We start from the raw sequence: 27,035 nt of genomic DNA on the forward strand, positions 1-27,035 counted from the left end.
CGGCCCAGGGCCACATGGGGCCCTCTGAGCCTTCACCTGTGGCCCCCTGAGCCTTCACCTGTGGCCCCAGATGCTTCTTGCTTTATTGTCAGATTTGTTTGTTATAGCTGGTAACACTTGTGTAAATGCTGCTGGTATGTTCTTACAGATCTTATTACTGATATTAGGGGTAGTGTAAGTCTCTTATGAAGGCCAGAGGGCCCCACCATGTGGCCCCAGAAGTATATCATGATGCCCATCACTGGTGTAGAATATTTGTTTTTGCCTTGTTAGTTAACTGCTCAGATATAAGTATTTTATTCAGCTTTGTTGGACTTTGGGTCTCTGTAGAGCCGCAGGATGTAATACATTGAATTGTATATATTGATTTTTTATCTAGAAATGAATTGCTAATCTAAAAGTATTTGGAAACTATAATTTCTTCTATAATCATCCATTATACATATATATATTGGTACATAACACTTATTTGCAGAAATAACATGTGTTAAGCCAGCATTTCACAACGTGATTCATGCAACACGCCAAGGAAATACATTGCATCGCATCAAGTGTAATATGGAAATTCCCTGCGATACACTTTTCTGCCACCAGATGGCACTGTGACAGGATTGTACTGCGCATGCTAGATGAATGACAGGTGTGAACGCATGCGTACTGTGCTCTGTGAGTCAAATGTTCACAATCCGCCATGTCTGTTTTTTATTTGTATTTACCACCCAGGGCATCGTCCGTGGCCGTTCACTTGTAGGTTGTCACTAGTCGTGTGTGCTTCGTCCTCAAGTGATTGACAGTTACCTCCACTTAGACAACAGATGCGGACGATTTCACTTAGTTAAAATTAATTATATTTCTAAATTAATTATTATCACCATCATCTGTCATTCATTATACATTGTGTTTCTTACTGCAACCTCGTATATCTACAATGACTCAACAGCAAACCATGTGTTTAGCCGTGGTATTGCAAGTAACGCTTATCAGTGGTTTGATGGTAACGTTATGCTGAATGTGCAATGCGATGGCAGCTGAATCACCCAATGTTAAAAGACAATTAGAGGCTAGCTACTACTTCGTTAGATCCTGTTTCTTAGAGCTTACAATCTCCAAAGGTTGGGAAGCAGTTGGTGGCGCTGAAGGCGGTAGAGGGACCATCTTCCTTATCACAGTAGGTGTCTGCACTGCCGACCACCCATCACACAGAGCCTGCCAGGGAGATAGCGGGAGCCAGCGGCTGTGAAAGTATAGGAGAGCTGTCAGATTGCAGACATGATCTGACAGTTCCCCTCCGACTGGGTACTATGTGTCCTCACATATACACTGATTTTATTGTATGTTTTTTGTAGGAAAGAAATACGTCTTCTAAAGTTGGATGCACTTTGTTATCATTCAAAGCAGCCTTCTAAAGCTCAATATTTAGATTTGAAATGTGTTCTGAAAGGTGGGCTGTATAATGTATCTGTGACAATCTATTGGAGCTCGTATAGTATATTACAAGGTTACATATTCAGCTTTCTTGTCTCCAGCAATTGTGTGATGTGATGTCCCTTATTTCCTTCACCGTCCAGCTGAGATCAGTTAGATCGATACAAGCTGGAGAACTATGAGATAGGAGCTAAAGGGGAACTCCACCTCCAATACAGAATTCTGCTTTCCGGGCAGGGTTGTTTATTTACGCTGTCCTCGGATATGACAGCAGGAAAGCTCCGTGTCTGTGTATTGAATGGAATTATATCTACGTAGCTTAGTTTATGTGTTTGCAAAACACATAAACTAACAATACTGCCCATTGCACAGTGGCCTAGTGGTTAGCACTCCTGCCTCACAGCACTGGGGTCATGAGTTCGATTCCCAACCATGACCTTATCAGTGTGGAGTTTGTATGTTCTCCCTGTGTTTGCGTGGGTTTCCTCCGGGTGCTCCTGTTTCCTCCCACACTCCAAAAATTTACTGGTAGGTTCATTGGCTGCTATCAAAATTGACCCTAGTCTTTCCCTCTCTGTCTGTCTCCCTCTCTGTCTGTCTGTATCTGTGAGTGTGTGTGTGTATTAGGGAATTTAGACTGTAAGCTCCAATGGGGCAGGGACTGATGTGAATGAGTTCTCTGTACAGCGCTGCGGAATTAGTGGCGCTATATAAATAAATGATGATGATGATGATGATGCCCTCTAAAAGTGGCTTTACCCTTTAAGATTTTTAAGATTAGAAGACTGTCATTCTCTCAGTGAGTATGTGCCAGTCAAGATGTCAGATCCACACCTGTGTCCAGTTATGTATATGCTTAAAAGCTGGAATACCAATAATTGTTAGAGTCGAGCAACGAGCATCAGCACAGGGTTGAATTGGCCCCGCATGAAGGCAGCCAAACTGAGCGAGATTTGGTCCATGGATCGAGCAGCTGGATATCTGTCTGATAAGGACCAGAGCAATTTCAGTCTGATTCTTAGTAAACATCGGGTCGGTGGTTCCTGGGACCCTCACTCATTGCCTTATATTAGCTGCGATAATACAACGTGTTGCCCAGTTTAATCCCTGGAAATCTCTTAACCTAATCTTCTCCACCTCAATCCTGACAGCAATCTCCAACAGACCTGATTAGTAGGCAGTAGGAACAGGATAGCTATGATTACCCGTAATGCTTTATAAATTAACTCCGCTTAGATGTTCTGGAAACTATTGCTAAAAATATAACGGGTCTTGTTCACTAACATCACTTTTATTTTCAAAATTGGCAACCAATCAGAAACTTGCTTTCACTGACTAACTTGCCCTAGACAGATACAAGATAATTACTGATTGGTTGCTTTGCTCCTGTGCAAATTTGCACCCGTATGTGTTGTTGGGAAGTATTGGCAGTTCTTCTCCTACTAACTTTACAGAATATATATATATATCTATAATATAAATGCTTAGTGGCATGTGTTACTGTCTGTGTGTGTGTGTGGAAAAAATAAAACCAAGCTGCAGCGCCACCTGCTGGACGGAGTTATACATTGACCTACTAAATTCTTAGTGTGTGTGGGAAAAAAAATTCAGAAAGGGCTAAAATTTGGTATACTAAGATGTTTTTAATTTGTTAATTTAATTTGTTAATTGTTAAAAGTGTTTATAAAGATTTTAAAAATATATATATATATTTCTTGAAGGAGAAGTGACAGTTGGGAGTGGTTGGTGGCTGCCGGGGGTGACAGTGGGGAGTGGTTGGTGGTTGCCGGGGGTGACAGTTGGGAGTGGTTGGTGGTTGCCGGGGGTGACAGTTGGGAGTGGTTGGTGGTTGCCGGGGGTGACAGAGTGAGAGGAGTGTGATACTCAGGACCGCTGAGAGAGATCCCTGTGTCTGGATAGACATCTGGATAGATGTGGCGATGAAGATGAAGGATGAGGTGATGGAGAAGAATGATGAGGTGGTGACATATGGACAAAACCACGTTAAAAAAGGGCGCTTACGTCGGGAAGTAACGCTCTTCCCCTGAGGAGGCCTGGGCTAGGCCCAAATGCATTACAAGAACCTTTTTAACACCTTAAGTAGCTTGATTTGACTAGAATGCATGAGTATCATGCACGGGTTAACTTGTGTGTGTGTGTGTGTGTGTATATATATATATATATATATATACAGTGTATATTTAATTATATATATACTGATTATATATACATATTTGCAGTCTCCCCGCAGCCATACATCGCATCCCCTGCAGCTGGGTACATATTGGACTATGTCCCAGCCAAGGTTTCCTCCGCACGGTGTCCCAGATGCTGGGGGGGTTAGAGGCCATCCGGCTGAGTGTGGGATTCTTGGCACAAGGAGCGGATGTGATGGCTCAGCGCTGGCTCCAGGCTGTTCTGCTCTCCACCGCTGACTGCCTGTCACCTCCTATCAGATCCGTGTTCTTCCCGTGTGCTGGGCTTCCTTCCACACGGTCTATCATGTCAGGAGCAGACACAGCAGGAACATCAATGAGCCAGATCAGTAGCTTAAACAGTTTCTCCACCTTGTGCAGAATAAGTGAGGTTGCCCCCCTTCGCCATCACCTTGGCACTTCATTCATCCTCTATTTACCCATTTCCCTGGTCCCAGAGCACCAACAACAAGGGGCTGGCTGGGCTGGGGGGAAACTGTCCCATAGTGGGCTACCTTGGGCTGAGTCATTGGTCCACCTGCATTTTTATTCCTTTAAAATGTTTCTAATAGACTGCTGAGCTGAGTCTTGCCCCCCGAGCTAAACCGTGCCAGCCGGCCCCTTCCAACACCACGTATTATATTCCATTTCAGGGAACACTATCCGCCTTTTCCAAGCTGCTGAGTGGGAACTAGAAGACACAGAGTTAATGGCAAACAGCGATATATCCAGGGACTGTACTAATTTCTGACAAGGTGCCCACACGTATTACAATGAGGAAAAGATTTAGGCGGAGAAAGTCTTTAAGTAGAGCTGCCAGAGAGTCACAAGTAAGCTCAACTCTCTGAGGGTGAGTGGGAGTATAACACTAACAATTGGTTCTCACAGTGGGTGTTTCCTAGATCCTACTGTACATTTCTGCAGGTGTGAGTACGGCCGGAGAGAAACTGATGTCTCTGATATTTATACCCTGAAGTTTGAACGTTTCTTTGGATGGTTCTAAAACCTGTAACATTGTATCATGTGTATCAGCAGCTGCCTGATGCGCTCACACAAACCTTTATCTCCTGTGTCACAGGTCTGGTTACACTGACTGTAGGATTATTACCACTATCATGTAGCTCCTAATAAAATATAGATCATTCCCCTTATTTAATAAAGAGAAATAATTGTGATATATTGGAAATGGATGTCCTGGTGTCTGTGTATTAGGAGGAGGGGAGAGGTCGGTGTGTCCTGGTGTCTGTGTATTAGGAGAAGGGGAGAGGTCAGTGTGTCCTGATGTCTGTGTATTAGGAGGAGGGGAGAGGTCGGTGTGACCTGATGTCTGTGTATTAGTAGGAGGGGGGAGGTCAGTGTGTCCTGATGTCTGTGTATTAGGAGGCGGGCGGGGGGTCAGTGTGTCCTGATGTCTGTGTATTGAGAGGAGAGGTCAGTGTGTCCTGATGTCTGTGTATTAGGAGGGGAGAGGTCAGTGTGTCCTAATTTCTGTGTATTAGAGTAGGGGAGATGTCAGTGTGTCCTGATGTCTGTGTATTAGGAGGAGGTCAGAGGTCAGTGTGACCTGATGTCTGTGTATTAGGAGGAGGGGAGAGGTCAGTGTGACCTGATGTCTGTGTATTAGGAGGAGAGGAGAGGTCAGTGTGACCTGATGTCTGTGTATTAGGAGGAGGGAGAGGTCAGTGTGACCTGATGTCTGTGTATTAGGAGGAGGGAGAGGTCAGTGTGTCCTGATGTCTGTGTATTAGGAGGAGGGGAGAGGTCAGTGTGTCCTGATGTCTGTGTATTAGGAGGAGGGGAGAGGTCAGTGTGTCCTGATGTCTGTGTATTAGGAGGAGGGGAGAGGTCAGTGTGTCCTGATGTCTGTGTATTAGGAGGAGGGGAGAGGTCGGTGTGTCTGTGTATTAGGAGGAGGGGAGAGGTCGGTGTGTCTGTGTATTAGGAGGAGGGGAGAGGTCAGTGTGTCCTGATGTCTGTGTATTAGGAGGCGGGCGGGGGGGTCAGTGTGTCCCGATGTCTGTGTATTGAGAGGAGAGGTCAGTGTGTCCTGATGTCTGTGTATTAGGAGGAGGGGAGAGGTCAGTGTGTCCTGATGTCTGTGTATTAGGAGGCGGGCGGGGGGGTCAGTGTGTCCCGATGTCTGTGTATTGAGAGGAGAGGTCAGTGTGTCCTGATGTCTGTGTATTAGGAGGAGGGGAGAGGTCAGTGTGTCCTGATGTCTGTGTATTAGGAGGCGGGCGGGGGGGTCAGTGTGTCCTGATGTCTGTGTATTGAGAGGAGAGGTCAGTGTGTCCTGATGTCTGTGTATTAGGAGGAGGGGAGAGGTCAGTGTGTCCTGATGTCTGTGTATTAGGAGGAGGGGAGAGGTCAGTGTGTCCTGATGTCTGTGTATTAGGAGGAGGGGGGAGGTCAGTGTGTCCTGATGTCTGTGTATTGAGAGGAGAGGTCAGTGTGTCCTGATGTCTGTGTATTAGGAGGCGGGCGGGGGGGTCAGTGTGTCCTGATGTCTGTGTATTAGGAGGAGGGGGGAGGTCAGTGTGTCCTGATGTCTGTGTATTAGGAGGAGGGGAGAGGTCAGTGTGTCCTGATGTCTGTGTATTAGGAGGAGGGGGGAGGTCAGTGTGTCCTGATGTCTGTGTATTAGGAGGAGGGGAGAGGTCAGTGTGTCCTGATGTCTGTGTATTAGGAGGAGGGGAGAGGTCAGTGTGTCCTGATGTCTGTGTATTAGGAGGAGGGGAGAGGTCAGTGTGACCTGATGTCTGTGTATTAGGAGGAGAGAGAGGTCAGTGTGTCCTGATGTCTGTGTATTAGGAGGAGGGAGAGGTCAGTGTGTCCTGATGTCTGTGTATTAGGAGGAGAACCTGACGCCTCAGATCTCCCCCTTATTACTCAGCACAAGACAATGGGATTTCCGTAAGTCCCAGTCACAGCGCAGCCTATGTGGGGCAGCCTCTGCGTTGCCATGACGATGGGCTTCTCCTTGCTGGGCGAGAAGCTGGTTGTCCTAGTGGTTCCAGCGCGCCGGGAGTTAACCCCTCATTGCCGCAGTGTTACAATGTATCCTCAGCGCACGCTGCCTGCTGGCTCTTAATTCATTATGTAACAGACACCCACACAGGGTGATTACTGTACTTTAATAGTTGCTACAAAACCAACTCAGACTGCAAATTATTTGTTTGTATTTCATTTCATAGACAATACGACACATTGATAACGCTTCAGTAAGAAACCTGTATATTAGTCTGTTGTCATTATTAAGAAGATATTTTGCTACAGTTTCATGCACAACGATCTTTAAAGAAAGAACAGTTCTATATATTATATATATTTACTCCACACAGACACACTTATAAATACTTGGGATAGGGAGAGCTAAATACCCGATGCAAGGCATACAGTGGTTGGTCGACTCCTTTCATTAGCGTTTCCCATATATATATATATATATATATATATATATATATATATATATATATATATATATATATATATATATATATATATATATATATATATATATATTGTATGGGAAACGCTATATAAATATTGTAAGTCCTCTTATCTCTCTGTCTGTATTACACAGTATTGTTTTATTAATGTTTGTTCTCAATTGTAAAGCGCTACGGAATCTGTTGGCGCTATATGACTAAACGCTGATGATGATGACAATAGAGGGTGATTCGGATGATGTAGATGAATTATCTGTCTCTCTGAATCCTGACTGTGCACCGTGACCTCCGCAGCTGAGCGAGCTGGTGGATTTCGGGTTGTCATGGCAACGAGGATGCGCTGTCAGACTGAGCGCTGGCTCTCAGCTCCTGAGAATTTAATCTTCTGTATAATCTCCCATCTGTTCCTTCCCAGTGGAAGGGGTCTTAATCGTGAGAACACCCTTTATCTTTCTTAAGGGGGCTGGATCACCACTATTTGTATATGATAACTGCAGTAGACAAGTATATAGCGTCACCTGGTACTGATAGTGGCAGGAGATCTGTTTACATATTACCTGACAAGGAGCTTCCCTCAAACCAGTCACCTTGCTTCCACCTCTATGTAAGCAGAGCAGTCCTGCTACTAAGACACACGTAGATCGGCTCAGCGTGCTCCCAAGTTCTACAAGGAGCGGATCGGAAGATACGTGCGCTGATGAATACCGACGTCTGTCCACTGCTCTCTATTACAACAGACGTTTAAAGTAAAGAGAAAGGACAGGAGATGACAATAACTATGTGGATTATAAATTTGCAAAGAATGCACAGAAAGAAAAATAATATTGAATTCATGTCACATGTTAATAATAGAGGCATTAGTGGTAAAACAGTAATAAAATAATGAGATTAAATACATTTGTTAGGATGATCTTATTGGCTACTGAACATAAATTACATTGTTACAGTTGCTCCTGATTACAAACACATGTTATAGCATGAATACGATACTGGCATCACTACGGATCAGGACTTAGGCTAGACCTGTAGTTGGAGCAAGAGATACGGCAGAGAAACAGGTAACTGTGAGATGCCCAGTGCTGGATTCGAATGAGGCTGCGTTCGCTCGCGATTGGCACGCCCTTACTGTACATTGATTACGGCAAAACACCACTTCACCGCCACGTTCATTCCCCGAAATCGCTGGCTGTAGTTAGTGTCCTTTGCATCTGAAGACAGAGCGTACAGGGCCACGTTTACTGCCATATGGTCCGGTTCTGTGTATGCGCAGAGTGATTTTGCGTTCGATATGCTTAAAATTGGCAGATACATACCTTGATGAAATAGGCCCTTATTGTAATCAATCTTTATTTATGCAGCACCTTCATATTTTGCAGCGTTTTACAGAGAATGTTTTTTAATCTTTCACATCAGTCCTGTCACAAACAGACTTGCTCTGAAGGTCTTACCTGCCAGTATTGGTGCTGCTAAGCGAGGAGGCGAGCAGTCTAAGCACGACTCAGGTCTTCGCCAGGGACCCCTGCAAGGGGGTTTGGGATTTGCTGCAGAGACGTGCAGGTTTGCCGCCCTCCCAGTTAGCTACCAGCGAAGGGAGGTGAACTAGCGTAGTCGTGCAGTCCAAAGGTCAAACTGTGCGGGCAATTCAGGTATCGAACGAGTACGCAGGAGCAGAATCAGAAGGCCAAAATCAGAATGGGTCCAGAGGGAGATCCAAAAGAGTAGTCAGGCAGAACCGGGTCAGAATCCAAGCAGTCAGGCATTCACTGGTAACAGGCTAAGTGCTGGAGTCTAGGGACCTAGATACTCTGCTACCCCAGTGGTGCCAGAGTCTGGTTTAAATACATAATGGCTGCCTGTCATTGGTGGACGTGGGATCGGCAGTCAGATGTTCTGACCAACCACAGGAAGCGCTGCTGGCATCTCTGTTGCCTAGCAATGGAGACGCAATGTTCGGGCGCATGCACCCAAACTTCTGGCAGGGAACCGGAAGTAGCGTCCAGTTGCTTGGCATCAGGATGTCCGGGAAACAGAGAAGGTGACCGTCACCGGCACATAGCGTGTGTGCGGAGATGGCACCTGAATTTACAATCTTAATTCAACAAACACACACACGCATGTTAGTTTCACCAATAGCCAATTAATGATTTTGGGCTGTGCAGGTATTTCCTCTGGACGATCTGGCTTTGTCCCAAACATGGATCCGAAAATTCTCACCACTGTGCCACAATTCTCCCACCATGTAGAGTTCATGGGCAGTTTACAGGGATTGGTCATTTTGTTTTTGGATAAAGGAGAAACTTGAAGTGAAATCTATTTAGGCAGAACAGGAGAATGGACAACAGGAACCTAAATCCAAGATTGTATTTTGAGACAAATACATCTAGGAGCAAAACTGAATAAAATAACTCTTAGTCCAATATGTGGCTAATCCCACACAGTTGGAACTGTAAAAGACTTTCCCGAAACATCAAAATTGAAGACATTTTGGTTGGGTTCATACAGATAAAAGGGGTTTGAGCTTTCCTAGGCTCTGGGTATAGATCCCTTCTGGGTACAATTAATCAGAAAATGTCCTTTGATGCCACAGTAAAATCAAAGGGTCTCCTGCCATCTTCCTGTGTGTTCTTCCATGGTAATAAGAGGGCGACCAAGTTGGGTTCTTTGGAAGAAAGTGGTAACAATGAACCTTGAAAGTTGGGAACTTCACAAAAGCAGTTGGTTCTTCGAGACTTCTCCAACTGACGTTCTCGGAAACGTTTATCTTGGTCACATTAAAAAAATCGGTTGTCGGGACCAGTTTGGAGATCACTCCTGGCAGTTTATCATTTATTTGGTCAATTAAGCACACCGCCATAAATGTCTCATTATTGCAGCTGACCTCAAAGACTAAAGTGCGGAACGGAATGGCGTATTGACTGATGGCCTTTCTTCCGTGTGTAGAAGACATGCTGACACATGGTCACACTCATAGGTTCATCAAAAACCACCCAGAATGCAGCATGTTAACCTGGACCCTCTATAATGGACATTGGCATCTTTGAGGCACCTAGTCTATTGGACCTTACGGGTTTCCACCAGAGGACCCTGCAAGGAAAATTGGATCCCGCTGTAATATGTCCACACGTTTAGGTCCCCCAGAGTTACTTACCACGAGGCTGCTGACTAACAAACAAGTCAAGAAATGTAGCTGACCCGATATCTAGGAAACACCAAGGAAATACTATTGCACAGGCAATGAGCACATACAGCTGAGGGGTTTATAATAATCCTGACTGGCGCCAGGAGGGAATCAGATTCCACCAACGACCCAGAGCAAGTCCACAGCGAACTTGGAAAATCAGTGGCAGCTCTGTAAGATCGATGTCTATGTACAAAGAACCAACCGGCAAAAAGTGCTGATATGTAACGTTTATCTTGAATTAGGATTATGCAATGACCATTTTTAGATTATTTAACCAAAAATGCAGAGAATTGAGATAACTACATATTAATCGTAGATCTTAGCATTAGAAACACCTACACAGATCTATATATAGAGGCTGTATAGAATCTACCCACAACTAGACACATGGCAGCATAGTACAGTGTACTGTACGATACTGTTACAGAAAACACGAGGCATGGCTGAGTGTCACAGCAGACTGGAAACAGTCAGACATTGGTCAAAGATATAACGTGTGTGGCCAGCGCCAGCACTGCTATTAAGCGTACTAGACCGTTGCCTTGGCTATCATGGTTTAGGGGTCTCATAAACCATTTAATGTATGATACAGTCTAACTAATTCAATGCTTTTAATGCCCCCACATTGAGAACCAGCCGCTGTCATGGAGGGGTAGACGCTAGCAGCTCCTCAGAGTCAGTGATTGGCTGGGAGTTTGGCTCTGTGTTATGATGTCATAGTCCCAGTTCGACAGGAGCAGAGGACGTTCGTCATTCCTGTCCGACATCGAGCTTATAATATGATCTGAATACAACAGCTCCACCTGCTGGCAACATTTTACACTAAATCTGGGGGTGTGGTTACGTGCCATTACCGCGCAATCATTTTTTTGAATGATACATCACTCAATCGTGGGAGTACCCTTGTACCATTGAGATCCCTATGGCACATAAAGTGTAACCACACTAACTTTAAAAAGTTGAATAAATCATTATCCAGCTCCTTCTGTAATGTTTTTCCTCATTAATAATTGACCCAAACCAATCAAACTTATTAGATTATTACATTAAATGAAAGCAGTCTCAGCGTGATCTCGATGTGTTTCTGTTCCAATATTACTACAATTATCTATGTTACTTTGATCGGAATAATTCATTCTAATAGGGAGAAATAAGTGCAGTCAAACAAAAAGTGTTTATAATAAGAATATATGTTAACAGACGGCTAAATGACTTCAAAGTAAATTAAGTTAACAATAATTTGCTGCATATCACAAACCCATCTTTACGTTCCATCCACTGCAGGCTCATCCATCATGACAAGCGTCTGTATAAGTGATTTCTATATATTCGCACTGGTTTGGGAGCTCCCAGTAACTATTCGGTTGGCATGCCTGTGATGTTGGACACGTTCTACCTAAACTATCTGCAACTGTTCTTAGTTAGTCTTTGTTATGTTTAAGTACTATTTTGTCTGGCTTACTCTTACTGACCTGGCTTGTTCTCGACTCCGATCATTTATATATGACCCAGACCCTTGGCTTGTTATACCTGTCCTGACCTTGGCCCATATGATTCCTGTTTTATATTTCTGTATAGACAGATGCTGCCTAGTGAGTCCAGTTCTGAGGGTGGCGACTTTTGGTTTTGCCACAATGACACCTATCACTTAAATCCAGAGGTCCCTTGGAAAATTGTGGTTCCTATTAGAGGTGGTATCACCAATCCCTGGCAGCACAGTGGGTTCACATCCAGGACAATTTGTCAATCACCATATGATCAATAGTCAGTGATATGCAGCAATGATGACAACATGGATGCTTCCATCAATGGGCAGATCATTCATTACTGATAAGATTAACTGGTCTTTGCTGTTTAGTTATTGGCTCATGGCTGAAATACAGCACGTATTAATGCTTTTCAAAACAAGTCTCCTTGAGGCATATACGACAATGTTGCAAAGTTGAAAGTTTGAGTGCTTACAGTTAAGCTTTTGACTATTTACACTGACTCATTCCTTACAACAGATCTTGGCAGGTGGACAAATATTATACATCGGTTGTTTTTTACAAAAAGTGTTAGGTTTAAAAATAGCCTCAATTTAAATGTCTTAAATGGTCTCAGAATGAGGCCTATTACCAGACAATCGCAAAGGTGTAGGCTAAAACCCCCACAGCAAATACATCGCGTTGCTGGCTTTGAAGCACTAATTTCTCACCAGTCTCCTACAACAAGGAGCATCTGAACACTTTATTTCAGTCTTAAGGCTGCCATGTTTTGGCTACACTGTAATTTTCTCTGTTATGTTCCTGCACGCCTATGATATCAGCTTTTCAACACTTGTTGCAGGGGCAGATTGCGATAGAAAATGTTGCAGGGTGATTGGTAAATATAGTGCAAAAGTAAAAAAATTACTGAATAGAACATTTGCACGACACACACACACACGTTTATAAAAATACACAAAGAGCCTCATGTAGAGTCAGACACAATTTCTTTGTAAAACGCAGGCATAAATTGCCCTGAAAAAAAGACATATTATACATAATATGCTGAGTTGGAAATTCCTATTTTACGCTACGTAATTGGGTTTACTTTAAAATCTACATGAGGCTCAAAATGTGAGAGTAACCTACTTATTCCTTCTAAGTTAAAGCTCCCTTTTTATAAGTTCAATAATTTCAGCCTTTACAGACTGAAAGCTGCCATGATGGAAGACCTTTGTCAAAGTCTGCGGCATTGAGCTATATTCTAAATGCTGAAGCATAGACTGACATTTCTAGGCAGACAACAGGGGGATTGTATGAATTAAAAACAAGTCACTGACTAGAGTGGGACATTAATAATCAAGTTCCAGATAAATAGGTGGGACTCTGAACATGTCAAACAACTTTATTCTTTAGATTGTGTTCTCCTTTAATCAAATCTTTGATAAGAGCTTTTTATATGGTTTTTTTTTATGTTTGACTGTAGAATCAACCTTCCTTTGTATTATAAGGAGGTCCAACAGTCACCGTCATCCATGTAAATCGTTACTTGTAATAAAACATAAAAATAAATGAAGCGCGCACACAAAAGTACAGAAATACAATCTTTAATAGGAGTGAAAGCACAAGTTCATGGAATTACCCTCCACCACTGTAATAATTTGGAATCCTGTGCCCCTCCGACACATATGACACACACACAGGGTGGGCAGGGTGTAGGGGGGGAGGGCAGGGGTTGTGATTCCTCTGCAGTGTCCCTGCAATGTGACTCACCCAGGATCAATGACCCGTTTCTCCCTGCAACATAATTATCACTCAGATCACGTCAGTGTTGTATACATTGTATCTCATGCAGCAGCATGTTCTGATTTCCTCTAGTGCATCATTGTTTCTTCAATTCTAGCTTACATTCTTTTGGAGCATCTTAAAGCGTAGCTATCACCAATAAATAGTGAAGGCGGCCGTGCTGTGGGCTGAACCAGTATTCATGAAGATGCAGCCTATCCGGTCACTGAGGCAAGAGGCACTTTGTTTATTTGTGCCTCATGCCTCAGTGTTGTCACTGGTTCCTAGTGAATTCACTGACTATATTCTCATGAATTTAAATTAAGTCTAATTACAGCATGATTATGCAGACAGAGTACAGAGGAAGACATCCTTGACAATGCCACTGCTAATTTGGGGGACAGTTTGACCCCTCTTTGTTTTCTGTCCACCATAGCTAAAAAATTCACAGTAGCCCACAAGCAAATGGGATTTAGGAACCATACTCCAAGAATATATCACTTGCTGTATCAGTATTTTCTCAGGAGCAGTAAAAAACAATTATTAATTTTATTTTTATGTTTCCTCGTGTAAAGGATCATTGTGGTCAAGTAACTCAATTAAAAATTGAAACTCCCCATTTAAAGTGGATCTGTCATCTACATTTTCATGCAAATGCAGCCAACAGTTCACTAGGAAACAATAACTCATGAAAATTAGGCCTCATGACTATTAGCCAAGACTCATGAATATTAGTCAGGCCCTATGAATATTAGTTACACTCATGAATTTTAGTCAGACCTCATGAATATTAGTCACACTCATGAATTTTAGTCAGACCTCATGAATATTAGTCAGAATATTAAGCAATGCTTCATTGATGTATCTCGTTCCTAGCCACTGATAGCCGGTATACTGATTCAGCCCACAAAATGCCTACCACCGCTGTGTGTAAGTTGCAGATCCACTTTGCAACAAGTTGTCTTTTCTTGAGATACAAGCTCTTTCATATCTTCTCTCTATTCTCCTTTACTAAGATATTTGTTGGTAGGTGCCATGACCTAAGGGCTCGTGGCAAATGCTTCTTTTGCATTTTTAATAAAACAGCCCCGTGAAGCTATGGCCCAGATCTAGAACAGGTCACATTTAGAAGAGGAACAGTTGGTGCTCAGTCATGTATACCATCAGTCCAGGGTTTCTGGATATGCCTGTTTAAGCATAGTTGATCAAATTTGAATCCGGAACTGGCCATGGTTTGGCCACTACTGATCCAAACCAGAAACTCTCAACCCGCTACCCAAGTTCCATTACTTTGAATATTATACTGTATTATAACATGTAGGTGTCCACCTCTGTATGTAGAGGGTTACAAATATCTGTTTTTATAGATTTGCCAGTTGCCTACAGACATGTTGGGGTTGGGGGGACGGGACTAATATTCACAATGCAGCCTATCAGCTCGCTAGAACTTATGATTCATGAACAATAAAATCGCTTTCTCCCATTGTGTGTTGAGGAGGAAAGAAAGGGACTCATTTCCCCTTCAAACATAGGGTAATTTTCCTTAAATCATAGTGAAGTTGAGTTACGTTACTAAGTGCTTTAATTCTGGGTTCTAATATATGAGGTACCACATATAATATTATTACCTTATATAAAGTGCGTCAGTTGCACAGACTGTACATTCTTCTGGGCTTACACTGTAAAGACGGACGGTGGGGGTTTGGACAATGGATGAGCAACTGAGGAGTGAGGCAAATAAATCTATCCTATGTAATATAAAAATATATTGTTTTACAATGACGTAAATTCCAGTCTCTTTCCATATTATGTCATACTGTTCTGTGCTTATTTAAAGAGGGAAAAAAATACACCAACTTTTAAATCACACAGTGTACGAAACCACAGGTTGCGTCTGGTAGGTATCCACGATTCACCTTATTCTGTAAATGTATCAGCCGCTACTGCGCACCGTGGCCCTGGGAAGAGGTGGGCGTGACCTGAGGCGCGGTTCCTTCCAACCGGTGAATGATTAAAAGTCCCAGCTTTCATATATCAAGACTGGTGAGACAACTGTCAGTCATTTCAAAGCTGTAGCGATTAAGCAGAGACAACTGAACGGCAGACATTGTTCTTAAATGACATCTTTAAAACCCTCCACTCAAAAAGAACAAAAAACAAATAAAAGAAAAAAATACAATGATCCAGGAATATGAGAAATGAAGATGTAACAAAATGAAAAGAAGTGACATCCTTGGTCAGAACCATTTAGTCGTCCAACCATGTTTACTGTATGTTTACATGACGCTGGTAAAGATAAGCGCAGTGCTCTTCATTAGTCGTTAATCTGCTGTCAATCAGCACTGTACATCTTGTGGGTCTAAAGCTAAGTTTGATCTACAATGCCCAGCATGCTCTGACAGTGACTATTAATTCTTTAGCCGGCAATGCATTCTGGGAGTTGGCGTTTGACGTCCGCTGCGGAGCCAGAGGTAGCTCCGCGTCTGCCCTCAGTCACTCAGAGCCGCACAGCTGGAAGCTGAGCCCACGGCATTGTGGTAGCGACATGTGGAAAGTGGCATTAAAGATGATTGAAATAAATCACTGTAGTATTTGAGCCCCTGCAGCCTCTGATGATGGAACCAGGAGGGTCATTATGAAACACCCTTGATTATATCATACATCAGTCCAAAAAAACCAAACCTACAAAACTATTTGCCAAATGAATACAAGAAAAAGTCTTTTTCGACTGAGACGCAATGAGTGGGTGGGGGATCATCAGGTTTATTGCAGCTTCTGTGTGGACAGTGAGTGGGGCAGGCTACGACCTGGAGTTGCAGAAATAATTACCAGAAAAATATATTGTCTCCGAGTTTCAGTAACAGCTGCCGTACTGTACAGGTGATCTCAGCTTTGCTCAGATCTTATTGCTGGGGATCAGATCTACCGTTAGGCACAGGTCTCCGAGATCAGACTCGTCCATCAGCTCAGAAACTGGAAACAAGCTTATCGGCAATCAAAATGTCAAACGGTTAAAAAGGTGGAGTTTTAAGTGTTCTGTCCCAAAATATTAATCATTTTCACACTCCTTTGCACCTCGATTTGTATGCAGTAATTTGTATTGAAGGGTTCTGTTCGGCACCCACAAAAGTGCTTGACTTCTTGTCCATCCAGTCAGATTTGTGATGTTTTTGGATGTATTGTCTTTTTTAAGACCTTGTGACATTTATGTTTTTGGGGCACTGGTAAATCCGGACAGTGTCATTCTTTGTTCCATCAGATCAGTTGCAACTAAAGATTGATTCAGTTTTGTTTTAGTTGTCTTCCCAGATCCCTGCTCCACGAACTGTAGAATACGATGTCGCATGACTGAACGCTTTTGCTTTGCACCCTTTGTAGGTTGCTAAATAGGACTTTTTATTTAACTACTTTGCTGCTGAATTAGGGTGCACCTTGTTGCAACCTCTTACTCCCCAACTTAGATACGTTGTAGCAGCCACTTGTGGTAGCGTTAGAGTGCGTTACTCATGCAACAGACGAGATTTGCCTCTGATCTTCTTGTTCCCCCTCGGCGTCGCCCATAAGGGGCTGACGTTTTTTCAACTCTCGGTGGTACTTTGCCATAAGGGAAGCGTAGATGCATCCGTAAGCTGCTGCCACCACCATCATAATGCAGACCACACCACAAACCACCCCAGCGATTATCACGGTGCCAATGGCTCTCCGAACACTAGTTGGGCGATACCTTTGCCTCTGAGGACAGTCTGACGCCAACTCTGGCACCGCGTGGGTGGGACTTGTCTTAGTGCAGGGCGGAGCCGGCCTCTCTGCTGGCCCTGAATTGTTTTCATCCTCCAACTGTGAGCAGTAGCTAAACATCTCAACCGGGACTGTACGTATGTCCCTCCCCCGCAGTTCCTTGGGTAGGGTGCATTGCAGCTCGTCTATGTTGCCTCCTGTAGAGACAAAATGTGGACACGACTATTACAGACAAGAACAGCTTAACCAGTAATAAATAATAAAAGCAAAAGTTAGTAAAACTCTTAGGGAGGACCCAAAAAATATCCTTAAGGCTTCTTCATTCTTTTGATGAAGAGCTGAAATCATGTGCAAATATTTATATAATTTTTTCAAAACTATTTGATATATTAAGATCAATTTATAAAATTACAAAACTGCGCAGAGCAGCGCAAGTCCTGAGAAGTCGTCCACCTATTTTTACACATTTGCGCCCATTTGTATGGGGGAGCCCCAGAATTTGCGGATGAAGCGCCTGCGTCTACAGTGGTTCAGGGCCTGTGTGGATCGGGGGGAGGGTTATAATGAGTAAGGTGGTGTTGGGTGCACTCCTACAAATCCTTTTGCGAAAAGCCATTGTACGCACAGTTTTACCAATAAAGTAAAACACATTTAAATGTATGAAAGAAACATTGAATGAGGATAGTCCTGATGGCTCATGAATTTTTTAGGAGCTTGAGTCATTAAGGAAAGTAAGACAAAAAAATGTTCTCTGGGACAAACCACGTTACAATACAAGGTGTGCAAATTAGTTTATTATTTTGCACATAAGATAAATACTGGCTGTTCATGTAGCACACAAATACTTGATAGCTTTATTTTTACACTGAGATTTAAAGTTGATCTAGGACATGCCCTACCCCAACTATAAATCTGTCCACACATTTTAAATTTACCTCCCACTCCAATGCAACATGGTTTTGCCCAGGTCCAAAGTTATTCCTTTTTTATGCTTTGCTCTCCTTAATCACTCAGGTCCTAGGAGAATAATGAAAATAACAAACACTTTGTGGGGCATATTCAATTGTTGGCGAAAACGCAAAAAATCTCGTGGCGTGTGCACTATTACCATCATTACGGTAATAGTGCACGTAAATACCGTTATTGCTGTAGTTTTCTTGCTGGATTTCAGCTCGCGGCTCAGGGAGAGCTGAAATCCAGCTTACTATTACCGTAATAACTGTAATAGTTTTAACACCACGGGGATTCAAAACAATTGAATATGCCCCTATAAGTCTCTTTCTTTTGCAATTTGTAGTTTAGTTTGTTAGTTTATCCAGCACCGTAGATCACTGGTTACGTTATTATATAAAAATGTACTGCGCTACTGAGTCTACGCTTCCCCTAACTTCTAACACTCAGAATGCCCATAACCCATATCATATATAATTAAAATAAGATACATAGCATATAATTACAACAGTGTATATATATATATATATATATATATATATATATATATATATAATATATGCATATAATATATATTATTTTCTTTGGGTTTGTAAATTGATGTTGGAGGTAAAAATGTAGCAATTTGCCCTGTTTCTGAAAAGGTTTTCCTCTTTCTTGACACCCCCGTCCTTTCCAACATATTAGTCGATCAGTAGGGGTTCTGTTGCCGTATAGAACCATAAAAACGCCCTCACAAATGGTGTAGGCAAGTTATTGCGCCCATTATAGGAAAACTGCTCAGATGCAAATCCATAAATCTCTGGCTCCTTCATGTTACCTAGGAGACTGCAAGTTGGCTGCTGAAGACTTCTTTACTGCTATGGATTAATGCAAAATACAGAAGCACTGACAAGATATTTGTCTGCTTTAACCAAGGAAAGTACATGGTATTTATGAACATTTCATTATTTCCCCCATGCATTATTTAGTTCAGTAATAAAGTAGATTGTTTATTTGCTCTGTAACTAGGATCAAATATCTTTAATAATAATAAGCTCATAAAAGTTTTACATTTTCAATGTTCAGCCTCACTGGCTGCACAGGGGGAAGGAAAGATAATTACTTTCTGACAGGAAAACTGTTTGAAATATGAGGTAATATATTAAGTAACGTAAATCAAAATACTAGAAGAAAACAAATGTCTTATTACTAGTCTTAAAGGAGAATCCGCAGATAATAGTATTGTCCAATCAGATCTGTTTTATTACCCTGGGATAGTACAAGATATAATATTCTGTGGGAATAAAAGAGTTATGTGAAGGTAGAGTTCTTCTTTAAGGTTAGGGCTGTTTATAGGGCAGAACGGGGCATTTCCTGGGTCTACAGCTGCACAAATGTGCATCAGAATTTAACATGGTTCTAGTATGACAAATGAATAATATGGACAATTAGTATTCCATGCTGGAATACTAATCGATCCCTTTTGAGTAAAGCGCTCGCAGGTCATAGTAAAGGACCATTAGCCCCTAAATACTGCAAGTAGTGGCCAGTGTTCCTATGAATTACATCACAAATACATTCATTAAGTAAAGGAGGGCAAACAAATTGAGTAACTTTGAACCCTGGCAAAACCATGTTGCATCGGAGGGTAGGTAAATTTAAAATGTGGGGACAGATTTATAGTTGGGGTAGGACATGTCCTAGATCAACTTTAAATTTCAGTGTACAAATAAAGCTATCAAGTATTTGTGTGCTACATGAAATAACAGCCAGTATTTTTCTTATGTGCAAAATAATAAACTAATTTGCACCCCTTGCATTGTAACGTGGTTTTGTCCAGGAAAAAACTTACACATTTTTTTGCCTTACTGTCCTTAGTGAATCAGACCCAATGTGTATACAGAGATAAAATGGTCATTAATAACTACTGAACTTCCAAATCGCAGTAAACATGCTCTGTTATTGCACATCAGAAGATTAGTTTTACGCAATTCCACCCGGTTTTATAGGAAAGCGAATGAATTTGCAGCCCAAGATGGTTGTATCTGCGAGAGGTCAGAGTTTTCTCTCCCCCCCGATGGGACGAATTGGGTGGATGGAGGGAGGTCCTTTCTAGGTGTCACATGTAATATAGACACGATGGCCCCTCAATCTAATAATTACAAACATAAATTAAGCTAAAACAAGGAGTATTTTAGGTGAAGGGCAGACATGTTAGTAAAGGGGTTGGACGTAAAGTGTTAGTAGATTGGACTGATGTGACTTTTTTTTTTTACTGCATTTTGCTGTGCGTCCCCTAACTTGCAAAACTAGGGTCAGATTGACTACATGGGGGTGTTTCCAAAACCCGTACACTTTCCAATGACATTGGAGACCTGGCAGAACCACGGTTTCTGCAGCTTGTAAATGGCCCTTATAGATTTCATACTAATGAGCGATGATGACTGATCGCTCACCCTAATTATTCTCAGTAATCTACACATTGTTTTCCATGCGCGTCGTTCTCTAGTAATATTTCCATCCACGTAAGAATCGTTCAGTTATAGTAACAGATGCCGTGATTGTAACATAACATACTGTATATTGTGACAGACTGAGCACATAATTCTCCCGGTGACAAGAAACAGGTTTATAACACAATGACACTTGTTTACAAAACTCTTAAATCTGGAAAACAGAAGTAACTGGATCTTATATGGGAGAATATTTCAACCTTTTTTTTTTACATTTTTAAACTGAATAAATAGGTTTTCAATGCACACAGGTCTTTCCAAAGCTCCATATATTCATTATCCAGAAGTATACCTGAAAAAATACTGTTAAAATGTCACAATCATAACACCTGCCATTGTAGAAGTGAATGATCTCTGTGGTAGATCCGTTGCTCGTACTGAACGGCAAATCTGCATTTAGTGTCTATGGGGGAAGAAGTAACCATAGAGATTAATCATTTCTAGAATGACTAACATTGTGGAATTAATGGTTTTAACCAGTGCTTGCTAGGATTTATACTAACTTGTCCGGCGATACATCTGACAAATTTTATCAAGAAATGGCAACATTTATTTTTAAGGGAGTGTAGTACATCCTCCTAACCTCTAGGTGTCACCGTTGCTACTGCTGCTGAGGTCCGTTAAATACTTTCTATAGACAGCTGTAACTTCAGGTAGTTATGAGATAATACAAAGCATCACAATTTTGGGAAAAAAAAGAATAAAAATAAATATAAAAAAATAAAATAAAAATATATAAATAACTGAAATCTTTCTTACTAATTACATTACAATGATACATTACATTTCAATTTGTGGGACATTATGGGGTTTTGTCTAAAGGATTTTTAGTAATTAAAAGTATTATGCTGGCTGTTAAAGCTATAAGACTATAATTATAACTTTTGATACTTGAAATATGACTTCTGCCTGAAACTGTCTGTCCAAATCTCAGAAAACAGACTGTTGCTGCTATATAGAGATTGTGAGAGAACTGACATCACTTAGCAAAATCTGTAAATTGAAACAATCAATACAGTTCCTTGTATTACCATGTTTCCAGATGTTCCTAAGGAGCCTTAATTATTCACAGCCTTCCAGATGGGAGCAACAGTATGTTTCTGAATCTTAAGGAGGTAAATTCAGGAAAATGTCCTATTTCAAGTATCGGGAGTTAATTTTTGTGCCCAGCAAAATGATTTCAATTAGGCACCATTTCTGTGTGGTGTTACCCTTTAAGTTTTGTCTGATGTCACTTTATAACCCTTAGCTTATTCTGTCTATTTTGCTTCAACGCAATGTTTGTAAAAAAAAAAAAAAAAAGAAGCCCTATAGAGTCGGTAGTGATGGGGTGTGTGGTGGTGGAGGGGTGTGTGGGTGGTGATGGGGTGTGTGTGGTGGTGTTGGGGTGTGTGTGGTGGTGTTGGGGTGTGTGTGGTGGTGGAGGGGTGTGTGGGTGATGGTGGGGTGTGTGGGTGATGGTGGGGTGTGTGTGGTGGTGTTGGGGTGTGTATAATGGTGGAGGGGTGTGTAGGTGATGGTGGTGATGAGGTGTGTGTGTGGTGGTGGAGGGGTGTGTGTGGTGGTGGTGGAGGGGTGTGTGGGTGATGGTGGTGATGGGGTGTATGTGGTGGTGTTGGGGTGTGTATGATGGTGGAGGGGTGTGTAGGTGGTGATGAGGTGTGTGTGTGGTGGTGGAGGGGTGTGTGTGGTGGTGGAGGGGTGTGTGGGTGATGGTGGTGATGGGGTGTGTGTGAGGGTGATGGTGGTGATGGGTTGTGCGTGGTGGTGTTGGGGTGTGTATGGTGGTGGAGGGGTGTGTGGGTGATGGTGGTGATGGGGTGGGTGTGGTGGTGTTGAGGTGTGTATGGTGTGCTTGTGAGCCACAATGGGGCAACACGGTGGCTCAGTGGTTAGCACTTCTGCCTCACAGCACTGGGGTCATGAGTTCAGTTCCTGACCATGGCCTTTTTTGTAAGGAGTTTGTATGTTCTCCCGTGTTTATGTGGGTTTCCTCCGGGTGCTCTGGTCTCCTCCCACACTCCAAAAACATACTAGTAGGTTATTTGGCTGCTATTAAGTTGACCCTAGTCTCTCTCTCTCTCTCTGTGTTAGAAAATTTAGATTGTAAGCTCCAATGGGGCAGGGACTGATGTGAGTGAGTTCTCTGTACAGCGCTGCGGAATTAGTGGCGCTATATAAATAGCTGCTGCTGCTGCTATTTGCTCTGCTATGATATAAACTAACTGGCTAGAGCATGTATCCCTTGTAAAGCCCAGGACAGCGCATGTTACTTTGTATCCATTGTCAGTGACTGATTAATTTAGAAGAAAATAAATCATACAGTGATGGAATGATTCGAGCTGTTCCCCGTCACATTGTCACTCACCGCGGTAAGAGAACCACTCCATCCAGTGTTTGAAGTCGCGCAGGTTACAGTCACACTCCCAGGGGTTGTCCCCCAGCTGGATGTTCTCCAAGCTGCCCAGAGGCTCGAAGGTCATCCTGTCCAGGTTCTGCAGCCGATTGGAGCGTAAAGACAACCAGTGCAACAGCGGGAGGTCATCGAAGAGCCCAGGCGGCAGCAGAGACAAGAAATTGAGGGAGAGGTCCAGTCTGCGCAGCTGCAACAGGCCCTGCAGGAGCTCACGCTCCAGGCTACGGATACTGTTGTTGCGCAGCCGGATCTCTGTAAGGTTTCCCAGCTCCCCGAAAAGCTGCGAAGGCAGCTGGTCCAGGAAATTGTTGGAGAGGTCCAGACGGTGTAAGGACGTCAAATTGGAAAAGGTCCCTCCAGACATGGAGCTGATGCGGTTGTTGAGGAGCAGGAGGATTCGGGTACCCGGGGGGACGTCAGGGGGTACGGAAGTCAGCCCTCGCCCACTGCAGTCCACCTCCATGCTGCTGCTGTTACAAGTACAAGATGGGGGGCAGGAGAGGAGGGAGGAGGCGACACAGAGAGAGAGAGAGCAGACGAAGACTGGAGAGCGGAGGAGAATGGACGAGATAGAAGATGAGCGGTTAAAATGAAGAGAAGGAAGTTAAAGGCACATTGACATTAAAGGTAATGAGGATCCAAGAGAAGATGTAGAAGAAGATGAAAGAGGAATGGGAGAAAGAGAGGGCAAAAGAACAAGAATATTACTGTCAGTTGTTGCAAGATATTGTTTACTCACTTTATCTTAGTTACTTTTTCCTGCTCATTATCCAACTGAACCAACGTCATCCTACGTCAAACACCTCCATCTAATCGCATAATTATTGAACGTTCTTCTGCAGTACTAGGCTGGATGTTCCAACATAAAACCACACTGGTATCGGGGAGAAAGAAACCTTTGTATTGTACAGGCTTTTATTCCTTTACCTACAGCTACTGGGAGAGAGTGTACTGTTTATACTGCCAGAATGCTTGCTCAGTCTGTCTCTTTCCTCACCGTTACAATCAGAGAGTAAAGTAGATGAGGGTGGATGGATAAGTAAAGAATAATTATACAATGAATAATCCATTTAAAGGGACGTCCACATTTCTAAAACAAAAAAAATAGAGTGCAACTCAGTATATGCACTTAAATGTGTATTTTTTGGTGAATGCGTTTTGTGTCTGCGTTTTGGACGCAAATGTGTTCAAACTCAGCATCAGGGCCATAATGATTTAGGTGGCATATACCAGCAAGACCCTACTAAACCTTGCTCCCAGATTGGTTAACAAACCGTATGTTCTTCACGTGTTTGTGTGCGTTTCCTCCGGGTGCTGCGGTTTCCTCCCACAATTCAAAAACATACTACAAGGCTAATTGGCTGCTATCAAATTGACCTTAGTCTCTTTCTCGTTGTGTGTGTGTGTGTGTATATTAGGGAATTTAGACTGTAAACTCCAATGGGGCAGGGACTAATGTGGGTGAGTTCTCTGTACAGCGCTGCGGAATTAGTGGCGCTATATAAATAATTGATGATGATATTACTTATAAATCAGCGTGATCCACATCAAGTACATCCCATAAGATCGTATATATGACCCGTTTCATTGAGGAAACAATTGTATAATTGTAGATTTCACACTTTTTAAATGAAATTATCTGAATTTGGTTAGAAGAGGCACTTAATGATTAATACTGGTGATGCCCCTCTGTCCTGGTGGATGTATAGTCTGTTCTCATAGCTAGTTCAGGATACAGAATGACCGGCTCCATTGTGTGTAGGTAAAATGTTTAATATACTAAGTGAGATATATTTATATATAGATGTATAAACCTTTGTTCTGTTTGGTCTATTCTCACCCATCTGAGCAACGTTAACTCATGGAAGAAATAAATGGTTTTCCTGATGACAAATGAACAGAGATCTGCCTCACTGAATCCTCCAATCTACCATTAATGTCCCGTGACCATGCAGATTGTTTTATATTTCCCTATGTTTTCATTTAATAGACATTTCCAGTTGGGTGAAGAGCTGTTTTTATTTGAGTTTCTTAAAATAGGAGAATAACAGAACGGAATGTGATTGAATTATGTGAAACCACAGGACAGTAAGAAGAGTTTCACATGACATAGTCTAGTGAGGGACTTATAAGTTGCATATAGTTTTAAAGGGGTCACCCAGCTTAGAATGTTATTTTTTTTCTTTACAGCATAAAATAACAATTTGTATCCGTCATGTTTAAAATTCAAATAAATGTTGCAATAACTTCTCTCTCAAGAAAAGATGATTCACCAATTCCTGTGATTGGCTGAGGGTAACGTTTAGTAGCTTTAGTGGGGCGGTCCCAGAGGTGAGGGGGCTGGGCTATGCAGGTCATGCTCCCCCCGGGAGCCTCTTCTGAGCCTGTTTCATTTACCCCCCTACCGTGTGCCAAAACGGCCAAGGAGGGGCAGTTGACGTATCGGGGACAGCCCCGGCAGTGTGGCCCACCACCGCTTCAGGCCAAATTGTTTTTTAAAATTGCGATGATTAAGTGATTTTATTGTATCCGCCGTATCGCTGGAGTAATCACATAGCAACATACCTTATAAACACACCCAGATTTACAGAACAGCCCCAAGAGAGGGACAATTTGGCAGAAAATAGGGACAAGTTGATTTGGTTCTAAAAGAGGTGCAGACAGCAGGAACATCTACAAATGCTCAGACTACCCCCATACACAGTTATATTGTCCCATCGTGATCGCTCACACTTTCTTCACATGCTGTAAACTCACACTCATACTGTACACTCACATACTGTACACTCACACTCATACTGCACTCACACTTATACTGTACACTCACATAGTGTACACTCACGCTTTACACTCACATACTGTACACTCACTCATACTGTACTCGCACTTATACTGTACACTCAGACACATACTGTACACTCACATAGTGTACACTCACGCTTTACACTCACATACTGTACAGTCATACTCTCACACTGTACACTCACACACACCTATGGTGCACTCCCACTCACTATACACTGACACTCACATACTGTGCACTCACACCGTACACTCACAGCTGTACTACAGCCAGCATCCACTTGCATAAACTAATAGCCCATCTCCCATGTATCTCAGTTCCCTGGGCCCCCCCATGTCTTCCCTATTAAAGTATGTCCCTTCTTCCCCCACACGCCTGTTATTTCATTTCAAAATGACGGGAGCCCCAACTGAGCTTCTCCACACCCTAAATCTCAGCACTAAACCTTCTATCATCTCCCAAACCCGTCCTAAAACCCAATCACACCCCATCCCCTATATACTGGTTATACTATGTAATATAATACCTTTACATTAACCTATAAGTACAGCGAGACTCCCTGCCTGTCCGTGTGCACCTACACTGGGGGATAAATATACAACACAATGACATCTGATTAATGATGAATGAACGGACACATCTTATTGTTCTGAGGATAAAGTGTGAGAGACAGAAGCTGGTTACAGAGTAACACACACCACATCCAGAGGACGTGACCCGGGGGTCATTGTTACTGCTGTCACTCACCCTGAAATACATAATAAATATCTACTAAGGTCTGACACCTTATATACATCTGGAGAGAGAGGAACATACTATCCGCAGGTTCCCTAACGTGCTGTCTGCTAATTAATATGAATTCATTTGTAGCCTCTGATTGCAGCAGGGTTTAGTCTGAATATTAAAATAAAACCAAACAATACTCACCTATTTGTAATTAAGAAAAGGTTTGTTGTTTTTTTTTATTTGACACTACCTAGTGTTTTGTGTTGATAAGTGAAAGGATTTTCAATTAAATTTATTTTGATTCTGTGATATAAGAAAAAAAAATTAGATAAAAAAATGTGAAAACTGCCAAAGAGGATCAATACTTCTTATACCCGCGGTATCTGGGACTAAGCGCGGTTCAGA

General features: G+C 42.5%; 2 protein-coding genes across 13 annotated transcripts in view; one reads left to right on the forward strand and one right to left on the reverse strand.

Moving 5' to 3' along the window:
- CACNA2D4 (calcium voltage-gated channel auxiliary subunit alpha2delta 4) overlaps nucleotides 1–27,035 on the forward strand; it is a 141,895-nt gene that overhangs the window by 67,169 nt on the left and 47,691 nt on the right. The window lies entirely within an intron of this gene.
- The window catches only part of LRTM2 (leucine rich repeat transmembrane protein 2), a 733,960-nt gene continuing 720,909 nt past the window's right edge, over nucleotides 13,985–27,035 (reverse strand). For all 4 annotated transcript variants that reach the window (XM_075210746.1, XM_075210747.1, XM_075210748.1 and 1 more), the window contains 2 exons: nucleotides 23,054–23,644; nucleotides 13,985–17,436 (listed from right to left, as the gene is read on the reverse strand). In XM_075210746.1, the coding sequence (XP_075066847.1) occupies nucleotides 17,006–17,436; nucleotides 23,054–23,644 (1,022 nt within the window). In that variant the 3' untranslated portion in view covers nucleotides 13,985–17,005. The remainder of the gene's footprint in view (nucleotides 17,437–23,053; nucleotides 23,645–27,035) is intronic.

The sequence above is a fragment of the Mixophyes fleayi genome, chromosome 4 (genome assembly GCF_038048845.1).
Source record: "Mixophyes fleayi isolate aMixFle1 chromosome 4, aMixFle1.hap1, whole genome shotgun sequence".
Lineage (NCBI taxonomy): Eukaryota > Metazoa > Chordata > Amphibia > Anura > Limnodynastidae > Mixophyes > Mixophyes fleayi.